General features: G+C 32.7%; 2 protein-coding genes across 3 annotated transcripts; one reads left to right on the forward strand and one right to left on the reverse strand.

Moving 5' to 3' along the window:
- Nucleotides 1-4,611, reverse strand: LOC124910597 (nicotinamide adenine dinucleotide transporter 2, mitochondrial). The gene is made up of 9 exons (XM_047451268.1): nt 4,161-4,611; nt 3,939-4,031; nt 2,502-2,608; nt 2,079-2,127; nt 1,590-1,702; nt 1,156-1,250; nt 971-1,059; nt 624-718; nt 1-529 (listed from the first exon to the last, which is right to left on the reverse strand). Exons 1-9 carry the CDS (start codon nt 4,228-4,230, stop codon nt 209-211), a joined length of 1,032 nt encoding a protein of 343 aa, XP_047307224.1. The 5' UTR covers nt 4,231-4,611; the 3' UTR covers nt 1-208.
- A 7,164-nt stretch (nt 4,612-11,775) lies between these two features.
- Nucleotides 11,776-17,981, forward strand: LOC124945981 (rust resistance kinase Lr10-like). Of its 2 annotated transcripts, XM_047486523.1 has the most exons (3): nt 11,776-12,012; nt 16,611-16,643; nt 16,762-17,981. In XM_047486523.1, exons 1-3 carry the CDS (start codon nt 11,793-11,795, stop codon nt 17,907-17,909), a joined length of 1,401 nt encoding a protein of 466 aa, XP_047342479.1. In that variant the 5' UTR covers nt 11,776-11,792; the 3' UTR covers nt 17,910-17,981. The 2 variants fall into 2 exon arrangements, with proteins under 2 accessions (XP_047342479.1, XP_047342480.1); XM_047486524.1 differs by lacking the exon at nt 16,611-16,643.
- Nucleotides 17,982-25,252: the final 7,271 nt, after the last annotated feature.

Raw genomic sequence — 25,252 nt, forward strand, 5'->3', positions numbered from 1 at the left:
TGAAGAGAATAAATGAACATCTTTCAAATTGAAACCAAGATCTATGAGATTAGACATTCAAAAAAGTAAACCACAAACCAAAGAAAATAAATAAATGTTGATACCCTAAAAATTTATTATTCTTTTAGTCATATATTTCAAAGATATCCCAATGTAATGCAAAATTCCAAAATAACTTGTTAAATGTAGAAATATTGAATTTTTTTCATCATCGTCCTGTTCTGAGCCCATCCCCGCTTCCTAATGGCACTAATGGCTTTCTATTAGATGATAATTGTGATTCCTCCCTTTCCTGGTTAGAATTCTTCTCATCATGTGGTATAAATTTCTGCAAGAATCTGTTGATCATTTCATAACTAGTAAACGTTATTACAGCCGAAGGTGTTGTTCGTAATAAGTTTGTTGCACAGCCTCGGTAAAATCCAGGAGCCCCTTCTTTTCGGAAGACTTTCTGAATGCAATCTACCACACCTGTGTACTGTGCATCCTTAGTAGCCACACCCTGCTCTTGCAACCTAGAACGGATAACCTAACCAATATGGAAAAACAAATATTACATGCTAGTAAAATCGTAAATTACACCTTGAGAAAGAATGCTGTTTTACTTTCTTCTTCTTTTTTACCTCGTGTGGGTATGTCATTACTGAGGCTACTACTTTAGCTATGGAAGAGGCAACTGCTACTTTTCCGGGGCTCAACTTATCTGGAGTAGTATTTTCTGGAATATCGCAACAGAATTATCAGGATTGAAAAACACACTGAACTAGAAAATGATCTGAATCATGATCCAGAAAACCTCTACCATCTAGGATCATTATCTAAAGAATAAGTGTATACCAAATGAAGCAACAAAAATCACTTTGAATATTAATTTGACGATTTTCTAATGGGATCGTGGTTGTGACAATATAGCAATTTCAAAATAAGCTTAATCATGAAAACGAGGAAGATAGCAAGAGAAAGAACCCACCTTGCCTAGCCAAGTACGACTTGATACTTTCGTAAGCTGGAAACTGGATTGCAACATGACTTACTCCGACTAAAGAAGGCAATAGACCACTGTCAAGACAAACAGTCAATGTCAGAAATCAGATCAACTAAAAAAAGGATTTATAAGTTTTGGCAAAAGTAATTTACAAGAAGTAATAAACTTACCTATACAATCCTCTCCGACCTTCTTCATGGTAAATCCTTCTCAATGCGGAAATGATGCTTTCATAGGGAACTACACCAGGTCTCATTCCCTGCGTCTGAATAACAGAAAGGATGAAGATGAACTAGTTTTGTCGTAAACAATCTATGTTGCGACTAACATCTATGGCACAAAAACAATAAATAAATCTTCTAAATACATTTAAGCCGGGGAACATAGAATGAAATACAAAATGGGAAGGTTGCTTTTAATTTGGCTCCCCTTGATTAAATTTAATTGGAATTGGTTCTCCTAAAGAATTGGAATTAGAATCCAAACGCACATTGATTGAAAATTGTTCACAAAATATTTTCCATCCATCAGGGCATCCATTTGAATGTTTCTTAATAGACTAAACGATATAGTAAAGAATTTAAAATTTACAAACCCAACCTACTTGGAGTCTGGTCTTAACTACCCACAGTGGATTTGTAACAATTGCTGTGGAAACGCCAGCACCTGAAGCCGCCAATATATGTTTACCAAATGAGAGTTCTTTGTTGCCATCGTCTGAATCACACAAGACAGATAAAAGCTCACCATTAAGCAACATACTTGTCAATCAAAAAACAAATTGATTCTATGTGGAAACTGCTTTTGTCACATTATTGAAAAATTGCCAAAATAAATTTGTAAATGTTATTTTTTTTATTTGGTATAAAATTGTTTCCTAGATCATGTTCCACATATATTTTTTAGATCATGATCTAGATTATAATGTAATATTTTAATTTCATTTGGCATAAAAATCATGATCCAAATTATTTTGTAGATAATTGTGATTTTAAAAATATAACAAATTTAAAATCATGATACCAAATAGGCTCATATTGTCACATAAATAGAATGTCAAATAACTGATAACAAGCACTGGAAAGAAGTTCACCAGGTGAATGGAGCACACTTTTTATATGCCCATAGACAGTGAAGAACACCTACATTTCAAAATAAATGAATGTTGTCACATATTAAAGTAGAAAAACAGTAAAACTGCATAAAAAGAACTAGATTATTCAGTGAGCAATGCAATACAAGTAATTGAATAGATAGCATAGCAATAAATTCCCTAGTCTGCAACTTCTCACTTACACCTACATTATGGACCAATCAGATCTTTAACGTTTTATTAAAACACAAGGAAAACAAGCAAGTCATCCACAAAATTGCAAAAAGGCATAGAAACAATAACTTCAAATTCTATGTTTGCACACATGGACATAAACTGAACGAATTTCAGAAATTTAGATGAGAAAAAAATAAAGCTAGTATTGTTGAGGAAAGGCCTCGAATTTAAGAGCAGGGTACTTACAGCCCAGTTTGGAAGTAGAGCTGCTATTGTTGGAGAAAGACCTCGATATAAACCCTTTACACCATCCTTCTTTATTATTTTCTTTAGGCTGGTGACAATGACACTACCTGCTTCCACAAGAAAGAGAAGATGATAAAACGACTAATTGGTGTTTACACTTCTCGGAAGACAAATAAAGCAAATCCAAAGAAAACAATAATAGAAAAAGAATATTTCAAATTGTTGGCATTCTTGCAAGATAGAACAGTTTACAAATGCTCTCAACAGTTTCTAAAGCATTCATGTTACTAAATCATTCAAGGTAATGAGGTATTAGTCAAGAATCTGAACCAATCTGCTAAAGAAAATAGGAGATCATGACTTTATATGTAATACTTGCCTAAAGAAAAAGGTTTGGAAGTAGGAACTTCTACTTCATCACTTTTTTGCTCAAACATTGGTATTGTCAAGAAGATGCATAGTGAACTAGCAAGGAAAATTGATTGAAGCAAAATCTATATAAGAAGCCTTTTAGTTTAAAACTTCAAGGGAACCCAAAGTAGTTAAGACATTACAGAAGTCACTAAAAATAAGGAAGGAATGAAATTAACAGAAAAAAACAAATAGAAAGAAAAGAAGACAAAAAAAGAAACCAAGTATTTTAACAGAAATTCTAAATCTATCAGGACAGTGAAGAATGCTGCTTTCAATACACATCATTTATTCTACATCTGAATAAATTTGAAGCTACTTGCAGACTGGTTGCAATTGATCCTCGATTATATTCTCAGTCGTATTTCATCTGACCAGGACTTCCAATTACACCACATAGTCTATCAACTTCTTTCAATCAATATGGAAAAGTTTCAGATAATTTACCATAATATTCGTCAAACAGTTTTCAGATAGAATTTACTAGAATATCCACCAGACACAACTTTCCAAACAATAGTAACTGATATTGTGGCAAGGAAAGTTTTTATCACTTACTTCCTTAGAAATTCCACATATAATATTACACATTAATGTCAAATAAATGGTACAGAGAGTGAAGATTCCCCTGCACCAATAGGAGACTGCATAACATGTGCTTTGGCATCATAATGAAAAAGAAAGGTTTGATGAACATATGTAAGTAATGGATGCAGATTGTACAGGAATGCAAGTACAAAAGAAACCTGGGGCTAACCCCCGGGGACCCGGCACATAATCCTAAAAAAAGCCTCCAAGAAACCTATAGCCTTAAGAAATACTTTATCATTTACTCCCTGAATAAAAGTCAAACCATTACCATACAAACACAGTCAAATGTAGTTTCTTTGATCATATGATACAGAAGAATTAGACAGACTTATATTCAAATTCACTACGCTGAGGGTCAATTTTGATGCAATGTTTCCAGTTTTTTCACTTGTTATAATAAAGAATCCATAAATTCGGTGGTGGAAAGCAACATACCTCCAGCACCAGAAGAGCCTTCAGGCAAGCCATAGACTTGCAATCTTGTCTTGATCACATCAAGAGGGCACACAAAAGTGGCTGCTATAGCGCCTGCAAGTCAGTCGCTCGTCGCATTAGAGTAAAAACCCAACAGAAATTGAAACCCTAACTTCTCAACCGAAGCACATAAGATAATACAAGTAAAGATTTGCTTAAATAAACAATGAATCAACAAGAAACCTGCAGCAGCACCAGCGCCGGCATCAGAAATTACTTCCTTGGCATTGCGATGGTCGCCGGCGAAAGTCATCTTGAAGTTGTATGGGGGAAAACAAGTTTCTGAGAAATTAAGAAGAAATATTTGACCTTGAATTGAGCGAGCCAAACGTATTGGGATAAAATTCGCATGGCAGTTGTTATATAAACTCCCTCCTCATTTGACTGAGCGGAGAGAGAACATTTGGTCCAGCAGAGACGTTAACGAGGAGAAGACCAGTCCGTTCCGGGACGTGAGGGATGGTGGTGGATTCTCTCTCTCTTTAGACGACGACGTATGAAGACCGAAGATGGGAAGATGGAGAGAATTTGCAACGCTACTTCCTCCTTTGATCCAAGCTCCTCATCCTCCGCTCTTCTCAATCTTCTTCTATTCACTTTTCTCTTCCCCCGAGGTATTGCATCATATTTCCTAAATCCATCAAATATCATTGAGAATTTCTTTTTTTTCAAATAAAACAAAGTGAATTTCTTGATTTCAAAATATAAAAATATATAAATAAAACAATACAAATAAATAGGGTTTTATTCTTGATTGTATAAACGGTTAAGATACCCGATTCTTGTTTTACTGGTTTCTTGGTTACTCGAGTTTAACCGAGAACCAATCATTCAATTTTTAAATAAATTTTATTATATACTTATCATAATTATAATTTTATTTTATTATAATATTATAAAATTAATTTTATATAATTATAATGTTTTTTAATTTATTTATAATTTTATATAAATTATAATTTAGAATTTAAAAATAATTTATATATAAATTATTAAATATTATAATATATCTAATATTTAAAAAAAAAACTAATATAAATTATAAAATTTAAATATATAATTAAATTATTACTCATTTACTAATTAAATAGATAAAAAAAATAATTCAATCAAACATTTAACGGGTAAAAATTCGGTTAATCTGTTGAGACTAGTTAACTTAACCGACATTTTACTAGTTAAACGGTTCGATTTTCTGTAAAACTTATTGTTTTACCTTTTTAATTAATAAATTAGTAATAATTTAATTATATATTTATATTTTATATTAATTATTTATAAATATAAGTTATATTATAATATTTAATAATTTATATATTTTAGTTATTTTAAAATTTAAAATTATAATCGGTATAAAGTGGTTTTTAAAAAGTAATTATAAATTATATAAAATTATAAAAATAAAATTTAAAACAACTGAATGAAATATATAAATTTTAATTTAACTCTTAATATTTTTTTTGAAAACGACATATTGTCATTTCTTTTTAAATCTCAAAAAGAAAAAAATGGACATGATTATCAATCTAACAAACCTAAATTTGATACTTAAGGAAAACAACATGAGTTATCAATCTAATGAATACAAACAATAAATATACATTACAATCTAACTAACTCGCCTTATACAAACGTAAATCAATGACTTTCACGAATATGTTATCCCATTCTCGGCAAAGCGTCCAATTCTCCGGAGTGATTGGAATACGCATCCACGTGTGAATTAATGTTTGGATGTCCAAAATGATATTACTTGCTCCTCGTTTCGTCGAACTCTAGAAAACTCCCTAGAATTTCTTTCAGCCAAAACGTGATATACAACCGAAGCAAAACAACACTTGAAGACGTAGCCGAGAACCGATTACCCTTAGCCTTTTAGTGATGGCTACCTCTTTGATGTTTTGTCACTCCCTCGAAAATATGGAAAGACTAATAGTCGTTGAGAACCTACTCCAAACCGAGCTAATAAACGGGCAACCGCCTAATAGAAGATTAATGGACTATTCGTTTCCTTCGCACAAAAGACAACTTGTATCCGGGATATCCATATATCTCTTAATCCGATCCTTCGTACTAAGTCTCCCACAAAACACTAACCATAGTATGAATTGTTACCTCGGAATAACTTTCGAAGACCAAACCAAGGGTGCCCACTCCATAATCTGCCCCCTTTCTTGGGTAGCCTTCCATACCTTGCTGGATTTTAATCTCATCCATTTCCGCTTCCCATATGTGTGATTCATTTCTATCATGAAGCTGAAATTGATTGACTTTCTCAAGTATTGGATGTCCTTCCGGTATTTTCCTTAAAAGACATCCCAACATCCCTTCTTTTACATCTCTAACCGTCACACTTTGGCAATCCCGTCGTATACAAACCCTTTGGAACTCTTATCTAGTAATGATTGATTAACCTTCGAACCACGAATAGTGCCAAAAGAGAGTACTCCTCCTCTTCCCTCCCCTTCTTTGGTTTCCCTAAATGAAGTTCATCATTAAACAATCCAACTCCTTCATGACCTTTTTCGATAATACTAGTTGTTGAGACCAATAGCCGATAATGCCAATGACAAAGCTTTTTACCAATTCAATCCACCTAACATATGATAGTTTCTTGGTAGTCCACCGCGTTATCAAATTCTTGACCTTTTTAATTAGCGGACGACAATGAACAATATGAATATGTCTCACCGTCAACGGAATCCCCAAGTACCTAACCGTATCATGAGGTACAAGACACGATAAAACTCTCTTTTCCAAAGGGAAATAAGACACTTCATAATAAATGGATCTTCAGGATTAATGAATATGATAAAACCATGAGGTACAAGACACGAATGGTTGTGAAATGATTTTAGCAGAAGAAAGGTATTGATTATGATGGTCAAACTAATATTAATCAGAACTATTTTTGAGTTTGGTTGCGAAAGAAGACATTCATCTTCAGCAAATTGATGTCAAAACTATTTTTCTTCACGGTGATTTGGATGAAGAGAATTACATTCGACAACCATGATTTGAGGTAAAAGGAAAATATGAGTTTGTGTGTAAGCTTTAGAAGAATCTGTATGGTTTAAAACATGCTCCAAGGCAATGGTATAAGAAATTCGATAATTTTATGAAAAATAATAACTATATGAGGTGTGAAGTTGGACATTATTGATATATCAAGAGATTTAATAAATCGTACATTATTTTACTCATCTACATTGATGACATGTTAATTGTTGGAGCAGACTTGTATGTGATTAACAAGCTAAAGAAAGAGTTTCTGAGAAGTTTGCAATGAAGAATTTGGGTGCTGCAAAACAAATTCTTGGGATGAGGATCTTTATAGATAAAGAAGTTCTCAAACTTTCATAAAAAGAATATGTAAATAAAGTCTTAGCAGATTCAACTTTTACGATGCAAAATTAGTTACAACCCCCTACCTAGTCTTCATTAATGACATATTAATTGTTGGAGCAAACTTGTATGAGATTAACAAGTTAAATAAAGAGTTTTCTGAGAAGTTTGCAATGAAGAATTTGGGTGTTGTAAGACAAATGATTGGGATGCGGATCTTTAGGGATAAAGATGTTCTCAAATTTTACAAGAAGAATATGTAAAAAGTCTCAGCAGATTCAACTTGTACGATGCAAAATCAGTTGCAACCCTTTTAACTAGACACTTTAGACTATCTAAAGATTAACCTCCTTCAACAAAGATTAAGAAAAATTACATGGTCATCGTTCTGTATTCCTCTAGCACTGGTTGTATTATATATTCGATAATTTTCACATTACTAGACATTACATATGTAGTGGAAGTTTTTAAAAGATTCATGAGCAACCCAGATAGACAACATTGGGAAGTAGTAAAATGGATACTACGATACTTAAGAAAAGTATGTGTTTTTCTTTGTGTTGTCGAAAATCTAACAAAGGTTTGGAAGGATACGTTGATGCTGACTAGATCTGCAATGAGTCAAGATGTTCGCGAGTTGCTCATGAGCTGCTCGGTCAAAGCTCGACTTGAGTTTGACTTTGACCGAGTTCGAGCCGACTCATTTAATATCCGAGTCGAGCTAGAACGCATATAAATACTTATTCGAAGTCTTGTCGAGATTTTTCAAGCCTGGTAATAAATAATATACTTTTTAATTATTTTAATATTAAAACCTAAAATTGAAAATTAATATTTTTCTACACAAATATTTGAAAATTTAATTTTATTCAAGTTTTCGAGTTGAGTCGAGCTCGAGCTCAAATTTATAAACTCGTTCGACTTCGAGTTCGAGTCGAGCTAATAAATACTTAATTAAGTCGAGCTCGAGATCAAGCTGCATTGAGCTCGACTTGACTCATTTGCAGGCATACTACTGACAATGGTGGTGATGTTTATAGTAGAAAGAGTACAATATGATATATCTATACTTTAGGAGGTACTGTAATCAGTTAAATTTTAAAATTATAAAAATTGTTGTTATTTCTAGTTGTGAGACATAATATGTTATTGTGACAGAGGTTGTTAAGAAGATGATGTGGTTGTATCCTTTTTGCGAGAATTGGGTCAAGACTATGAGGGAAGTGTGTTGTGATGCGATAGTTAGAGTGTCATTCATTTGGCAAAGAATCTGATTTATCATGGAAGGACGAAGTATTTACATGTTCGTTATCATTATTCATTATGTCCGATCAACTTTAGAAAATAAAGTGTTATCTCTTGAAAAGATTCCCGGAAGTGAGAATCTAGTTGATATGCTGATTAAAATTATGACAAATGAGAAACTAAAGTTGTGCGCAACTTCAGTTGACCTTCTTCGTTAAGACACCGAATGAAGAGTTGTTACTAATTGAGAGAATATGGAGTTAGTCTCAAAGTGAAAGATTGTTGAGCTATACAACATACACTTATAATAAACTTTACAAAAATTAATTCGAGTTTATTTTATTTGGGTTTGGGTTCGCGCCTGAACCAAGAGTTATTTATATTTATTGCCTTAATGTTTATCTTATAAATATATTATTGTTAAGAGTTTTACAAGGTAAGATTAAATTCTAGAGATAAACAGTGTGAGACAAACCTTTGTATTCATTCTTATTCATAGTGAAAGCAGATGAAGACGGAAGTGAATGTAACTCATTTGACTGAACCATTGTAAATATGTGTCTTTTTGTGTTCTTATTTTTTGTGTTTTTATAAATTATTTCAAACACGTCAGATTTGGGCATCCAAATCTTAACACGATACAGATTTGTGATCTATCCGATAATTAGATTTATTTAATGCAATATGATGATGACATAGACGCATATATACCTTAGAAATAAATAATGAGTAATATAATATCTTTAAATAATGTAATATGTACAAAACTTAAGACATGTGGATAGGATGATTGCTTTATTATCGAAAAACATGTAAATTTGTATTTTAATAAATGACCACATATTTGTAGTAGATACTATATCCTTTGGGAGTGAACACATGGGACATAGCGTCAATGTCATTTTCATGTGTAACCAAACACCGAACCATAAACATAATCTCAAACTCGTATTCATACACGTTGTACTTTATTTTTCTAATTTTTATAAAATTAAGTAGTGACTTTGTAAAGCACAAAGCTAGTCCAAATTCTTATAAATAGAGACTCGCGATTAAGTCTATCATTTTGGTTTCTCAAATTCCACTCGGAATTTGAGAGTAGTGTGAGTTATGGAATTTAGTGACAAACTCACACTCCTCCATCTCTCTTCCTCGAACCCGACTACTAGAGTCTAGAGGTGACCTTTGAGGCTTCACAGACACCCGAGTGAAAACCAATGGTCTACACACCCCTTCGGCTCCCCCACCCTTCTAGCTGACGATGAAGGGAATGAGTTCACCCTCACCTGCAGGCGACTGTTGACCAAGCAAACCTTACGTCCACCCATAGCGATGAAAAACCAACCTTCTCCGTCATCTGACTCGTTGTGCAGACGCACAACCACCAACCTCCACACCAAACTTGGTCGGAATCCTTCGACAACTCCACTTTCTCCCTCTCTTACTTGCTTACACATTTTTTGGTTCTTCCCTAGCTTGATGTATTAAATCTACTTAAAATCTATTTATGATGTAAAGCTCTTAATTATTCTCTAAAACTCTTTTGAGAGAGTTTAAAAAACAATTTTATAAACACTAGAGAGAGTAATTCAGAGATAATCTAAAAAGAAAATATAAATGTTTTGTCAAGTAAATCCTTACATCATTGTATAATTTGTGGACAAAATATTTTTGAGCAACTTCTAATAATTTGAGATAGGTTAGAATCTGATAATTGTCGTTCAAAGCGATTAAATCGATCCAACTATTCTTTGAACTAATCAAACTAATTAAACCGATAATTTTAAATTTAATAAATTGACGATAACGATTTGGAAAGAGATTTTGGAAAATAAACCGATCAAACTGAATTGTTTATCCTCAAATAAATATAATTTAAGTTGGATAAGTTGAAATGATCCAACATATAATTTAATTTTAAAATAAAAAATCAAGTCAACAAGTCAAAGTAACGTAGAAGAAAGGGAAAGTAGACTAATTACACACCATTACTAAACTAAAATAAACCCCTCCATGAATTATTTCATGGACGACGCACCTAGAGATTACTAGAAAACAAAATTAAAGTGAGTTTAATTTTTTTTTTTTTAAAGTAGAGTCAAATAAAATAAAAATAAAAATAAAAATAAAATTACGAATAAAACAAGTAAATTAATGTGGGTTTAATTTTTTTTTTTTTAGATTTATAAAAGAAAATAGTGAATAAAAATTAAAAAAAATAAAGAATCATTTAACTTTTTAACATAATTTCTTTTTGTTTAAATTATCTTAATTCTAACGTAAAATAATAAAATTTTGTCCAACTAAATAAGTGATCAAACATTTGAGATAGGATTATAACAAAAGATTATTTATTAAATATAAATTAATAAAATAACAATTGATTATCACACCAATAATTAATTTGTAATAATTTTATTGAATTTAAAGTGGGTCATACATGTCATAATTTGGGTGCACTTAAACAAAATAATTTATGGCCTTGTTTTCTTTTTATTTTTTTTATCTAAAATTAATTTTCCAATCAATCACTTCTTAACGATATGAATTATATCAATAATATTTTTTATTTTATTCATATATATCAACACCAATATTATCAACACCTTACTTTCGGATTGTATTATATATAAAAACAATTATGGATGAGCCAGTGGTGGGTTAAGCCTACCTCAGCCGCCCTTCTGGACATGGCTACTCTTATTCCTTCTTCTGTTTTCTCTCTGTTTCTTCTGCTTGAAATCATCGCCGGACAACCAGCCATAAACGAAACAGCAGACAAGACATGTCCAAATTATATAAGTTGCGGGAACCATGGGAATCTCAAATTCCCTCTCACCAATTTCACCTATTCCTTTTGCGGATTGCGCTCGGTCGATTGCTCAGCTGGAAATCATCGACCAAGTTTTCAAGTTCTGCCTACTTTATCTTTAGAATCTGAAGGGGATTTGAACAAGGGAGACTCCATCGACATTAATGATTCAAATCTGACTTCTTTGGTGACAAATCAAGACTGCGGCTTTGTCGATAGATTTATTACTTTTCGAAGACCATCAGAGCTATTGTCTTCTGGTTTAAGATTAGATTTGATGTTTTCATTCTTCCCCAACATGACTGTCTTTAAATGCTCTAAAATCAATGGTCAGGAAAGGGTTGATCGGGATAATGAGTATTTTGTCAGTTATACTTTCCATGACTGCGAGAATTACTTGATCTATTACAACTATGGAGTTAGTAAGGTTCCAGATAAATGGCATCCCACTTGCAGTTCACCCATTTATGTGCCTGTTGTATCACCTTACAAACATGTCTGATCTCTTCTCCCTGTTGGCTTCTCGTTTCACTCTTGAATTTTATGTTTCCGAACGTTGTAAGAACTGCTACAATTCTGGAGGCCGCAATTGCCTCATTGGTCAAGGTCAATGCAGTAATGACCCAAAAGAAGGTAAATTTGTTCTTGTTTCGGTCCATATCTGTTTTTTAATCTTCAAAAATCTTATTTTAACTAGCATTTAGTCCGCGCATTTGCACGATTAATAATAGAAAAAACCGTAAAAAAAAATTACGAATAATATTTTAAATTTTATTTTTAACCGTTTTAAGTTTATAGGTGGGTCAAACCACAATCTGATCTAAGTATCCATTTACTCAAACATCATTATATATATATATATATATATATATATATATATATATATATATATATATATATATATATATATATATATTAGTTAAATAATTGAATTTATATTAATGTTAAAACGTCTCGCGTTCATCAAATTTGGTGTTGAATTTAAAATATAAAGTCTTAGTAGCTTAGTTGGTAAAAAGTTATATTTGTTTTTGTTAGGTTGCAAGTTCGAAACATACCTCTAGCATTTTTTATTTTATTTTTAACCGTTTTAAATTTAAAACGGGTCAACCCACAATCCAACCCAAGTATCCAAATTAACCATAACTCTCGACCCGGCAATCCGAACACTTTAAAAATTAAAGATCATTATATATATATATATATTGTCTCTTCTCCATACAAGTGATAGAGAGTTTAGAGACAAAGAATCTAAAACATAACTTCATTCTTCTTTAAAAATAAATAATAATTCAGACATTATTTGTCACTCTTTTCTATAGAAACTAAAATAATATTTTTCAAACAATTATTGGAGTGAGTCAACGTCCTAACAGTTAATCTAATTAGGAGAGGATATTTTCAATAAAGAAGATAGAATTGTTTATTTTCCACTAATTTATAAATATTTAACAAATAAATTAAATAATTTGAACACACAAGTAAAATCAATTAACCAATGCTACATAATGCATTTTAGTGATGAAAAGTCTTCATAATATATATGGTCTGTGCCCTTTGGTCCCTAGAGGATAGAAATGACACTTATCATTATTTCACTTCCTGTCTCTTTCATCATTTTTTTTAATAAGAAAATTAAATTTAGTCTACTAAATTTTCTTAATTACATAATGGATTAAGCGTGGACATTGATTCTTGAGATAATAGTCATACTGATATAAAGATGTGTTAACTTCATTGTTAAGTTCATATTTATTATGTGCCTAATTATTCATTGATGAAAGAATACAAGTTTTGGAGGAAATGAGTAGAATGAGAAGATATCACTCATATAATTGTGTGAAATAAAGAAGAATTATAACTCTTTCAGGGTGGTTAAGTGGAAAGAGTCAATTTATAATTAAAAAGATCCCGTTTAGAGTGTAAACAAGTCAAGTTAGTAAGAAGTTCGAGTAAAATTTGACTCGAATTTGATTCGACCGAATTTGAACTCAAGTCGAGTTCGAGTAGCTCGGTTTTATAATCGAGCTCGAGATCGAACTTTATATTTGTAGTAACTGACGAATAAATCGTTTTATAATTAATTATTTATAATATATATATATATATATATTATATAATATAATAAAAACTCTAAATATATTCTTTTCTCCTCTACTTGAAACATTTTCCCAACGAATTCTTTCCTTCTTTTTCTTACTCTCAAAATCAAATTATTCTTTTTTTTTCTCTTACCATAAAAATATCAAATCGATTTTAGATGCAAATTGATTTTGAGTAAAATATTTATTTTAATTAATAAAATTTAATTTTTAATTTTTCTAGTTTTCTAGATTTTTGAGTTTGAGCTCGAGTAGCTCTAATTCTTAAGGAACCGAATTCGAGTATAAATTTTGGTAATCGGTCGAGTTCACGTATATATAAAGGAAATCGAGTCGAGTTTGTCGTGATTCACTGGTGGTGTACCATGCTAATTCTACTCAATAATAATAATAAAAAATGAATAGAATAGAATAGCAATAAAAACAAAGTAATTCGAACTAAGAGAATGGAGAAAGAATGAGAGAAAAATGATATGTCACCACATAGTTGAAAAAGGATAGAGAGTGAGACTGAAAAAAGAGAAAACATTTATTATTTGTGCAACTTTGTTTCCTCTCCTGATCATTTCACATGTTTACGTATAGATGGACAAACATACTCAATTTTCATACTCTTCCTCTCTCTCTCTCTAGTCACTTTCACATTATGGAGAGATGAGACTAACTGGTTATCTCCCTAACACCATTTCTCACAAATTTTCTTCGCTTGTTAACTTTCTATATATCTTGGGCGGAGGAGATCTGGTTGGGAATGATTCTGATTATTTGTTGGAAGTGATGAAGAGGGATTTGTGTTGAATTGGTTTGCGAGTGATTGTGCAGAGTGGAGGAAAATGCGGATATGAGAAAAATTCTGACAGAAATAAAAGAAGAAACAAACGAAAGAACACACTAACAGAATTTGAAAACGGAGTTCGGCCAAAATGTTGCCTACGTCTCCGAGCATTAAGGCTATCAATTAATAAAGAAGAAGATATACAAGTATTGAGTGCAATAAACCAAAGAGGGAAGAGTTTCTTTTATACACTAAGAAACTTCCTAAACTCCCATCATCTTCCGATGTAAAATTTATTCTAATTATGAATATATTTTCTTTTATATACTAAGAAACTTCTTTCACTACCATCATCTTCCGATGTGGGATTCCAATTTTGCCAAAAAACAACACGAATTTGATACAAATGATCTTATTTTCTGGTGTTTCTACCATGATAGGGTTCAAAGATTTGTCAACCTACTCATAGTACTTTCCTCATAGATTTTCAACTATGATTTTGTTCTCTTTGAATTATTTTAAATATCTAAATAAAATCAATTTTCTAATAATCATTTATTAATAATCACATTACTCATTTCATTAACTAAAATATTAAAATACCTTATATTTTAAATTATTATTTATTTAATTTATATATATCAATACCTTTTAAGTTTTTTTACAAAAAATAATGATTACCTTCTCAAAATCATCAACAATAATTGTTTTTTTCACCCTCTAAGTTTTTTAAAAAACTTCAATCCGAACCGGGCCTATTTTTAGAATTTAAATCATTCTAATCAAAATTTTGTTTTGACAGAATGAATTGTTAATGAAAATATGAAATAGTCATTTAGTTATATCAATTTTACAATGCTAAATCTAAACAAAGTAAAAAAAAAAAAATTGGTGAAATAAAAATCTAATAATCATGTGTTTTCTTCTATTTAGAAATCGAATTTCTTCAAGCTAGAATTTAGTTAAAATAATCTTTTAAACCAATTAAGTCTGAGCAACTCAAATGACTTCTTTTCATTTTTATTTTGTTTTATAGTTTTCTTTTTCCATTTTGAAATGTCAAGTCATAACTACTCAAATTAGAAATTTAGAAGTGGCTGATTTTGTCAATGATTTTTTGTGCATTGATGTATGAAAAATGGATTATTAAATAATAAAAATTATAAGGATATTAATCTATAATTGAAAATAATATTTTAACTAATAATTCCATTTATGTAATTATAAAAGAGAATATGCAGCTAGAATTGCTTGAATGAAAAAATTGATCTATATTCCTATTATTTCTGGGTGAATAATTTGATTGAAGTAATAGTAGAACCTTACCATCCTAACATAAGTTTTTATTTTATTTTTTATTTTTAAACGGATTATTTTCCATTTCAATAAGATCCCAAAAATAAAAAATAAAAATAAAAAAACGACATGGGTTCGTTTGTTTCAATTTAGACAATCACTATATTTTATACTTAAAATTAAAAGAAACAAAGGAATCAATCCACACAACATGAGTAATGAAAATTACAAACATAAGTTTTTCAAACAAACTTCTAATGCGCCTTATACAGATTAATTTAGTGACTTCTTCGAACTTGATACCCAATTTTGACATATAATCTAATTATCACGGAATTTGCCTCATATGAGGATTAGAGCTTAACTTTCAAAGATTATTTCATTCCATACTTGCTCCTCACTTCTTCTAGCCTTTGAGAAGACCCTAGCGTTTCTTGCCGTCCATATTTGATACAGAACTGCCCCAAAATAACATTTCATGACATTAACAAAAAATGAGTCGCCCTTAGCCTTCCCAAGCATCAATTCCTTTATTTGATTCCAACAGAGAGGAAAATTCAACAAGCCCATAGCATTAGCAAATCACTCCCACATTTTAACTGTAAAAGAACAAACACTAAACAAATAATCTATAGATACCTCCTCCATTGAACATAAAACGCAGCATGTACTTGAGATTGTCGTATACTTACTAATCCGGTCCCTTGTCAAAAGCCGATTACGAAAAGCAAGTCATAAAATAAATTGGTGGCTCACTTTTTTCCACTTCGATATTTGTTGGGAGAAAACAAAGACTGTCTTGAAACTCCATTTGTTGGTAACTTATTCCAAGCTTCTTTGGAATATTTGGCTCCCATGATTCTAGAATATGAGAAGCTTCCTCATATTTTTATAGTCCTCTCATTTTAAAACATTGTACACTATGCTTAATAATGCTTATGCTAATATAAATTAAAAATATGTGTTTGAGTTGTTTGTATGGACTTAACTACATTGAAATTATATGGACAAAATTGAATAAAAGAACTAACTAGATTCTTGACCTCTTTTCATTGCAGGAAGAAGTACATTAAAATTAAAGATTGGAATAGGTAAGGAAATTGCCAACCTTGGAAAAAACCAAATATCATATTGTTAAAATGAAATTGGTAACTTGAAACTTCAGATTCCTTTCAAATAATTCAAGTTTCTTTATGCTTTTGATTGCAGCCTTTGGGGCAATTGTTGCAGCTGCTATTCCCGTTCTTTTTCTAGCATTCTTCATGAGAAGATATCTACAAACAGGATTTGTGGGTTTCAGAATAAAGAACCAAACCGAGAGTTATTTGAATGTCGAGGCGTTTTTACAGAACAACGGTTCTATTGCTCCTAAGAGGTATACTCATTCTGATATCAAGAAAATGACAAACTCATTCAAAATCAAATTAGGACAAGGAGGCTACGGCTATGTATACAAAGGACAACTAAAAGACAACACACTTGTAGCTGTGAAAATCCTCGATGCTTCCAAAGGCACGGGAGAAGATTTCATTAATGAGATTGCAAGCATTAGTAGGACATCCCATGTTAATGTTGTCACTCTCCTTGGATATTGCTTTGAAGGAAGTAAGAGATCTCTCGTTTACGAGTTCATGCCACATGGATCTCTAGAGAAGTACATATACAACAACATCGATGAGTTAACACCCGAAAATAGCCATAAACTTGGATGGGAAACGTTATACCAAATTGCACTAGGCATTGCTCGTGGATTAGAGTATCTCCATAGAGGGTGCAACACTCCAATACTCCACTTCGACATAAAACCTCATAACATCCTTCTCGACGCGAACTTTCACCCAAAGATAGCCGATTTCGGACTAGCTAAGTTGTGCCTTAAGAAGGAGAGCAAAGTGTCTTTAGTTGGCACGAGGGGGACTCCCGGTTTCATTGCCCCCGAGGTATTCTCTAGAAGCTTTGGTGTTATTTCGCATAAATCCGACGTGTATAGCTATGGAATGATGGTGCTAGAAATGGTTGGACAAAGAACAAAGAATATCAATGAAACCGTTGATCACACGAGCGAATTGTATTTTCCCCATTGGATTTACAAGTGGCTCGAGTATGACAAGGAATTTAACGATTTGTTGGACAGCGAGGAAGGAAAAGAGACCGTGAGAAAGATGATAATAGTAGGTTTATGGTGCATTCAGATCAATCCGGAAGAACGACCGTCGATAACTCGGGTGGTGGAGATGCTGGTGGGAAGCTTGGATTTATTGCAAGTCCCTCCTAAGCCATACTTGTCGTGTGTACCTTCACTAAGAGAAGATGCAAATTCCTCCTCGGCCTTGCAATCACTAAGCATGTCATATTAAGTAATTCAATCTATCTTACATTATTTATCAAAATTGTCCATTTATGTCATATTATATTATATGATAATTTTATACTTATAAGACCGTTACTAATATCTATTATCTGTAACGGTCTTATAAAACTGTCGTTACATCTAATAAATATTTGTAACGGCTCTAAAGAAAACGTTACTGATATCATAGTTTGTTGCTTCGATTTCCGCAACAGAAACAGCAACAATATCAGTAATGATATTGTCATAAAACTATTACGGATACTCATTAAATGAGCATCTATAACGCTCACGACAAAGTCGTTATTGATACTCCTATAAGTAACGGAAGAGCCTTTCTTCTTAATTCTTTTTTCTTCTTCCTCCCTTTGCTTTTCTGCCGTCCGACGTCGCTTCTTTCTCCACTTCCATTCTCAGGTCAGTCAATAATCAATGTAGCTTTAGTATGATAGTTAGCATGTGTATATGATAGTGAGCATTTTGCAAAAAGATGTAGGTCTTGTTTGATTTAGATTGTGATGTTCCCATTTGGAAAGAAAAATTAATTACTGTAGTCATAAATTATTAAATTATTTTGATAAATTGATGAATCATGCTTATAAAATTATTGTAAAATTTTGGATTCCATATTAGATTATTAGCTTAAGTAAATGCATGATTTAGATAGGATATGCTTTATTTGACATAGTAATATTTTGTCTAGTCCCAATGGAAGTCATGACAAAACATGGATGACCATATGTCGGACTAATCCAAAATATATCGAGAGGGTTGACAATTTCATATAATTTGTGGAAAGGTCTATGGGTAGATCTTCGATTGAATGTCCATGTGTAAAGTGTGCAAATCAAGTATATGAGAATAAAATAGTCGTTAGAACTCATCTAATTGTATTCGACATAAGACATAATTATGGTTTTGGTATTTTTACGGGGAAATGAGAATTGAAAGTGAGAGTGTAATTGTTGTTAGTGAGAGTGGGAAAGATGAATCAGATGATGAGCTTGTAGTAAAGGTGAGCAAACGGGTAAACCCAACCCGTATTACCCAATCCATATTCAACCCAAATTAAATTTATCCAACCCATAATTCAACCCATATTATTTACTAATATGGGTTGGGTATGGGTTGGGTTGAGTATGGGTTGGGTAACCCAAATTATTTTATTTTTATTTTTTCATTTAACATGTATTTGACTTATTTAACATGTATTTGACTTATTTAACACATTTTCATTCGTTTAACATGTTTTTGACATGTTTAACACGTTTTCCACATTTTTCACGTTTTTGACACGTTTTGAAATATTTAACACATTTTTGACATGTTTAATACGTTTTTCACACGTTTTTAATACATTTAACACGTTTTTGGCACGTTTAACACATTTTGATATGTTGAACACGTTTTTGGCATGTTTAAAACGTTTTTAACACGTTTAACACGTTTTTGACACGTTTGACACATTTTTCACGATTATAACACATTTAACACATTTTGACAATTTTTTCACGTTTTTGGCACGTTTAACAAGTTTTGACATGTTTAACATGTTTTTCATATTTTTGACACGTTTTGACACATTTTCACGTTTTTGCCACGTTTGACATGTTTAACAAGTTTTTCACATTTTTGACACTTTTAACACGTTTTCCACGTTTTGACACGTTTAACACATTTGGACACGTTTTCCATGTTTTTGACACGCTTTTCACGTTTTTGAAACGTTTTACACATTTTGACATTCTAGATACTATTTTCATGTTTTGACATGTTTAATACGTTTTTGACACGTTTAACACGTTTTTCATGATTATGACACATTAAACATATTTTGACATGCTTTCACGTTTTTGGCACGTTTAACATGTTTTGACACGTTTAACATGTTTTTCACGTTTTTGGCACGTTTTGACACGTTTTCCACGTTTTTGCACATTTTGACACTTTTAACACGTTTAACATGTTTCTCACATTTCTGACACGTTTAATACATTTTTCACACGTTTGACGTGCCAAAATATGAAATATGTGTTAAACGTGCCAAAAACGTGAAAAATATGTTAAACATGCCAAAAACGTGTTAAACTTATCAAAACGTGTTAACGTGCAAAAAAACATGTTAAACATGTCAAAAATATGTTAAATGTGCAAAAACGTATTAAACGTGCCAAAAACGTGAAAACGTGCCAAAAACATGAAAAACGTGTTAAACGTACCAAAAAATGTTAAATGTGCTAAAAATGTGTTAAGTGAGACAAAAACGTGTTAAACGAGTTCAACATGTCAAAAACATGTTAAACATGCCAAAAATGTGAAAAACGTGTCAAATATGTCAAAACGTGTTAAACATGTCAAAAACGTGAAAAACATGTTAAACGTGTAAAAACGTGTTAAACATGTGAAAAATGTATTAAACGAGTAAAAAACGTGTTAAACATATCAAAAATGTATTAAAATGTATTAAAATGTCAAAAACGTGTTAAACATATCAAAAATGTATTAAAATGTATTAAAATGTCAAAAACGTGTTAAACGTGCCAAAAATGTGAAAACCGTGTTAAACTTATCAAAAATGTGTTAACGTATTAAATATATTAAAAACATGTTAAACGTGCCAAAAACGTAAAAAAACGTGTTAAATTTGTCAAAAAGATGTTAAATATATTAAATATGTCAAAAACGTGTTAAACGTGACATAAACGTGAAAAACGTGTTATTAGTGTGAAAACGTGTTAAAATGTCAAAAACGTGTAAACGTGCCAAAATGTGAAAACGTGTTGAAAGTGTGAAAAACGTGACATAAGTGTGAAAATGTGTCAAAAATATTAAAAACGTGTTAAACGTGTGAAAAACGTATTAAACGTGTGAAAAACGTGTTATAAGTGTAAAAACATGTTAAAAATATTAAAAATGTGTTAAACGTGTGAAAAACGTGTTAAACGTGTAAAAAATGTGTTAAACGTGTGAAAAACGTGTTCGACTTATAATTGGAAGATGATTAGTTTATATTGGATTAATAATAGATAATTAAATTAAATTTATATAATTTGGGTAATATGGGTAACCCTAACCCAACCCAAGTTAAACCCAACTCATACTCAACTCAACTCATACTCAACCCAACCCATATTAACCAATCCAAATTAATATTTTGGGTTTGGGTTAGGGTTGAGTTTGGGTAAACCCAAATTATGCTCACCCCTAGCTTGTAGACAAACCAATCAATGTACAATTGAATAACGAGAGTAATACCTGTTAGGATTTGTATCTCCCAAATCCTATCAGCTTGAAAACAATCTGTAAAAACACAAGAAAGAAGAACACAAGAACACACAGATTTATAGTGGTTCACTCAAATTGAGCTACATCCACTTCAGCCACCACCAGATTTACTATGAAGAAGAAGAAGGAATACAGAGTTTTTGCCTCACACTTTATCTCTCTAGAATTCTATCTAACCAATGTAAACCCTTAATAATCACATATTTATAGGGTAAACATTCAGGTAATAAACCTAAATAACTTTGGTCAGGCCCAAGCCCAAAACCAAAAAAAGAAAACCCAATAAACTCTAATTAACAATGTAGAGTTTATTATAAGTGTAGGCTCCATAACTCAACAATCTCCCACTTGGAGACTAACTTCATCATCTCTCGATCGGTAGTGGCTTTCCATTCGGTGTCTTAACAAAGAAGACCAACTGAAGTTGCACACAACTTCAGTTTCTCATTTGTCACAGCTTTCGACAACATATCAACTGGATTCTCACTCCCGGGAATCTTCTCAAGAGCTAATACTCCATCTTCTAAAGCTGACCGAATGAAATGATAACGAACCTGTATATGCTTCGTCCTGCCATGATAAACAGGATTCTTTGCCAAATGAATGCCACTCTGACTGTCGCATCGCAACACACTTTCCTCGTAGTCTTGACCCAATTCTTGCAAAAAGGGTTGTAACCACATCATCTCCTTAGCAGCTTCTGTCACAGCAACATACTTTGCTTCACAACTAGAAAGAGCAACAATCTTCTGCAATTTTGATACCCAACTGATTGCAGTACCTCCCAGAGTATAAATGTACCTTGTTGTGCTCTTCCTACTATCAACATCACCACCATTGTCAGCATCAACATATCCTTCTAAACCCATATTAGACTTTCGAAAACACAAAGCGAGACCCGTACTTCCTCTTAAGTATCGTAGTATCCACTTTACTGATTCCCAATGTTGTCTACCCGGATTGCTCATGAATCTGCTAACAACTCCCACTGCATGTGCTATGTCTGGTCTTGTGCAAACCATCGCATACATAATACAACCAATGGCAGAGGCATACGGAACAATGGCCATGTAATTTTTCTCCTCCTCTGTTGAAGGCGACTGATCTTTAGATAGTCTGAAGTGACTAGCTAAGGGGGTAGTAACTGGTTTTGCATCATACAAGTTGAACCTGCTAAGAACTTTCTTCACATATTCTTCTTGTGAAAGCTTGAGAACTTCTTCATCCCTGAAAATTTTCATCCCAAGGATTTGTTTAGCAGCACCCAAATCCTTCATTGCAAACTTTTCAGACAACTCTTTCTTAAGTTTATTAATCTCATACAAACTTTCTCCAGCAATCAACATGTCATCAACGTAGAGAAGAAGAATAATGTACGATTTATCAAACCTTTTGATATAGCAGCAATGATCAGCTTGACACCTCAAAAAATTGTTACTTTTCATGAAGTTATCAAACTTCTTGTACCATTGCCTTGGAGCCTGTTTCAAACCATACAGACTCTTCTGAAGCTTGCACACAAGCTCATCTTTTCCTTTGATTTCAAATCCTTCTAGTTGTCGCATGTAAATCTCTTCATCTAAATCACCATGAAGAAAAGCAGTTTTGACATCCATTTGTTGAAGATGAATGTCTTCTTTCACAACCAAACTCAAAATAGTTCTGATTGTCATCAATTTAACTACTGGAGAGAAGATCTCATTGTAGTCAATACCTTCTTTCTGTTGAAATCCTTTCACAACCAACCTTGCCTTGTACCTCATGGTTTTATCATGTTCTTCTTTAATCCTGAAGATTCATTTGTTGTATAGTGCTTTCTTTCCCTTTGGTATCTCAGTGAGCTCCCAAGTCTGATTCAACATCAAAGAGTCCATCTCATCTTTCATAGCAGACTCCCACTTAATCGATTCATCAGATTGTATTGCTTCCTCATAACATTCAGGTTCACCTCTATCTGTCAACAAGATATAGTTCAGAGATGGAGACCATCTCTCAACTGGTTTTCGATTCCTTGATGATCTTCTCAACTGTATAACCGGTGTTTGTTGATTTACCTCTGGGGCCACGTTCTCAACGATTTCATCTTCAACAACACATTGTTCTTCTTCGACAACCGGTATATATTCAGCTGAAAATTGTCTCAAATCGACTGTACCAGTCTCTTCCAACTTGGAATCACCATCTGATGTCTTCCCAACACAATCTTTGTAGAGAACCTGTTCATTGAAGATAACATTTCTGCTACGAATGATCTTCCGATTTTGATTATCCCAGAAACGATAACTAAACTCGATATCACCATAACCAATGAAAAAACATTTATTAGACTTTGGATCAAGCTTGCTCCTATCACATTCATTAATATGAACATATGATAAATATCCAAACACTTTCAAATAAGAAAGGTTTACCTTTTTATTGCTCCAAGCTTCTTCAGGAATTCTGAATTCAAGAGGAACAGAGGGTCCCCTATTTATCAAATAGGCAGCAGTATTAATAGCTTCTGCCTAGAAGGTTTTAGGCAGCCATGCATGCAATCTCATGCTTCTAGCACGCTCGTTCAATATTCGATTCATTCTTTCAGCTACTCCATTCTCTTGAGGCGTTCGGGGAACAGTCTTCACCATACTGATCCCATTCTCAGCACAATACTCTTTGAAATCTGAATTGATATATTCACCTCCGTTGTCGGATCTCAAGCACTTAACTTTCTGATTTGTTTCATTTTCAACCAAAGCCTTCCACTTCTTGAAAATAGAAAATACTTCAGACTTGTGCTTCATAAAGTAAACCCATACTTTTCTTGTTGAATCATCTATAAAAATCACATAGTAGTATGATCCGCCAATAGAAGAAACAGGTGCAGGTCCCCACACATCAGTGTGTACCAACTCTAGTCTTTCTTTCTTGAGCTCTTTCCCAGTTTTTAAGAAACTCACCCGTTTTTGTTTTCCAAGAATGCAGTTTTCACATAACTAATGTTCAATAGACTTCAGTTCTGGAATCTGTCCATTCTTCAAAAGAATTTTCATCCCTTTTTCGCTCATATGGCCCAACCTGCAATGCCATAGCTCACTATTCTTCGAGTCATCAATTACAGCAGCAACTGTTTCTCTGCAAGTTGAAGTCGTGTATAACGTTCCAGTTTTGTGACCTCGAGCAACAACAATTGCTCCTTTAGTCACCTTCCATGCACAATTTCCACAACTGAAATTGTGACCTTCTTCATCAAGTTGTGTAACAGAGATCAAATTGCGCATTAAACCTGGAATGTGTCTCACCTTATTAATCTTCCAAACAGAACCATTTGCCATCTTCAATTTGAAGTCACCAATGCCAACAATATCCAATGGCTCACCATCTGCGAGATAAACTTTTCCACAGTTTCCAGCCACATAATTCTCCATTAATTCTTTGTGAGTAGTGGTGTGGAAAGACGCTCCTGAGTCCAAAACCCATGAATCTATCGGGCTATCAATAGACAGAAGTAACGCATCAGTGACAGATTCTATAACAACGTTGGCTGCATCATTTTTATCATCACCACTTTTCTTCGGTGCTTTGCAGTTCCTCTTCAGATGACCCTGTTTACCACAATTCCAGCACTCAAATGTCCTCCCAGACTTGGACTGACTCCTCCTGCTCCTTGACATAGATCTGCTCTTACCTCGGTTGAAATTTCTATCATTACCTCTTCCCTTGTTTTCCACATTCAGAGCAGAACCTTTGAATGTTTCACCAGAATCAATTTTACGAACCTCTTCAGCAAGAATACGATCTCTAACTTCAACAAATTTCAGTTTAGCATTTCCAACTGAATTACTAATTGCTGCTCTCATAGGTTCCCAGCTATTTGGTAGAGATTCTAACAAAATCAGGGCACTAACTTCATCCCCAAAATCAATCTCAACAGATAGCAATTGATTCACAATTGTATTGAATTCATTCAAATGAGTAGTGATAGAAGTACCATCAACCATTCTTAAGTAAAAGAGTCTTTTTATTAAATGTACCTTGTTGTTAGCAGATGGTTTCTCATACATATCAGAAAGAGCTTTCATCAGA

This window comes from Impatiens glandulifera, chromosome 7 (assembly GCF_907164915.1).
Source record: "Impatiens glandulifera chromosome 7, dImpGla2.1, whole genome shotgun sequence".
Classification (NCBI taxonomy): domain Eukaryota; kingdom Viridiplantae; phylum Streptophyta; class Magnoliopsida; order Ericales; family Balsaminaceae; genus Impatiens; species Impatiens glandulifera.

Coding starts and splice junctions, on each gene's coding strand:
- LOC124910597 (XM_047451268.1), bottom strand. CDS start 4,230: ATGACTTTCGCCGGCGACCATCGCAATGCCAAGGAAGTAATTTCTGAT. Junction 2,128..2,501: donor CTCTACTTCCAAACTGGGCT/GTAAGTACCCTG, acceptor TTTGAAATGTAG/GTGTTCTTCACTGTCTATGG. Junction 1,060..1,155: donor GGTCGGAGAGGATTGTATAG/GTAAGTTTATTA, acceptor TTGTCTTGACAG/TGGTCTATTGCCTTCTTTAG.
- LOC124945981 (XM_047486523.1), top strand. CDS start 11,793: ATGGAGTTAGTAAGGTTCCAGATAAATGGCATCCCACTTGCAGTTCAC. Junction 12,013..16,610: donor CAGTAATGACCCAAAAGAAG/GTAAATTTGTTC, acceptor TTTTCATTGCAG/GAAGAAGTACATTAAAATTA. Junction 16,644..16,761: donor AAAATTAAAGATTGGAATAG/GTAAGGAAATTG, acceptor TTTTGATTGCAG/CCTTTGGGGCAATTGTTGCA.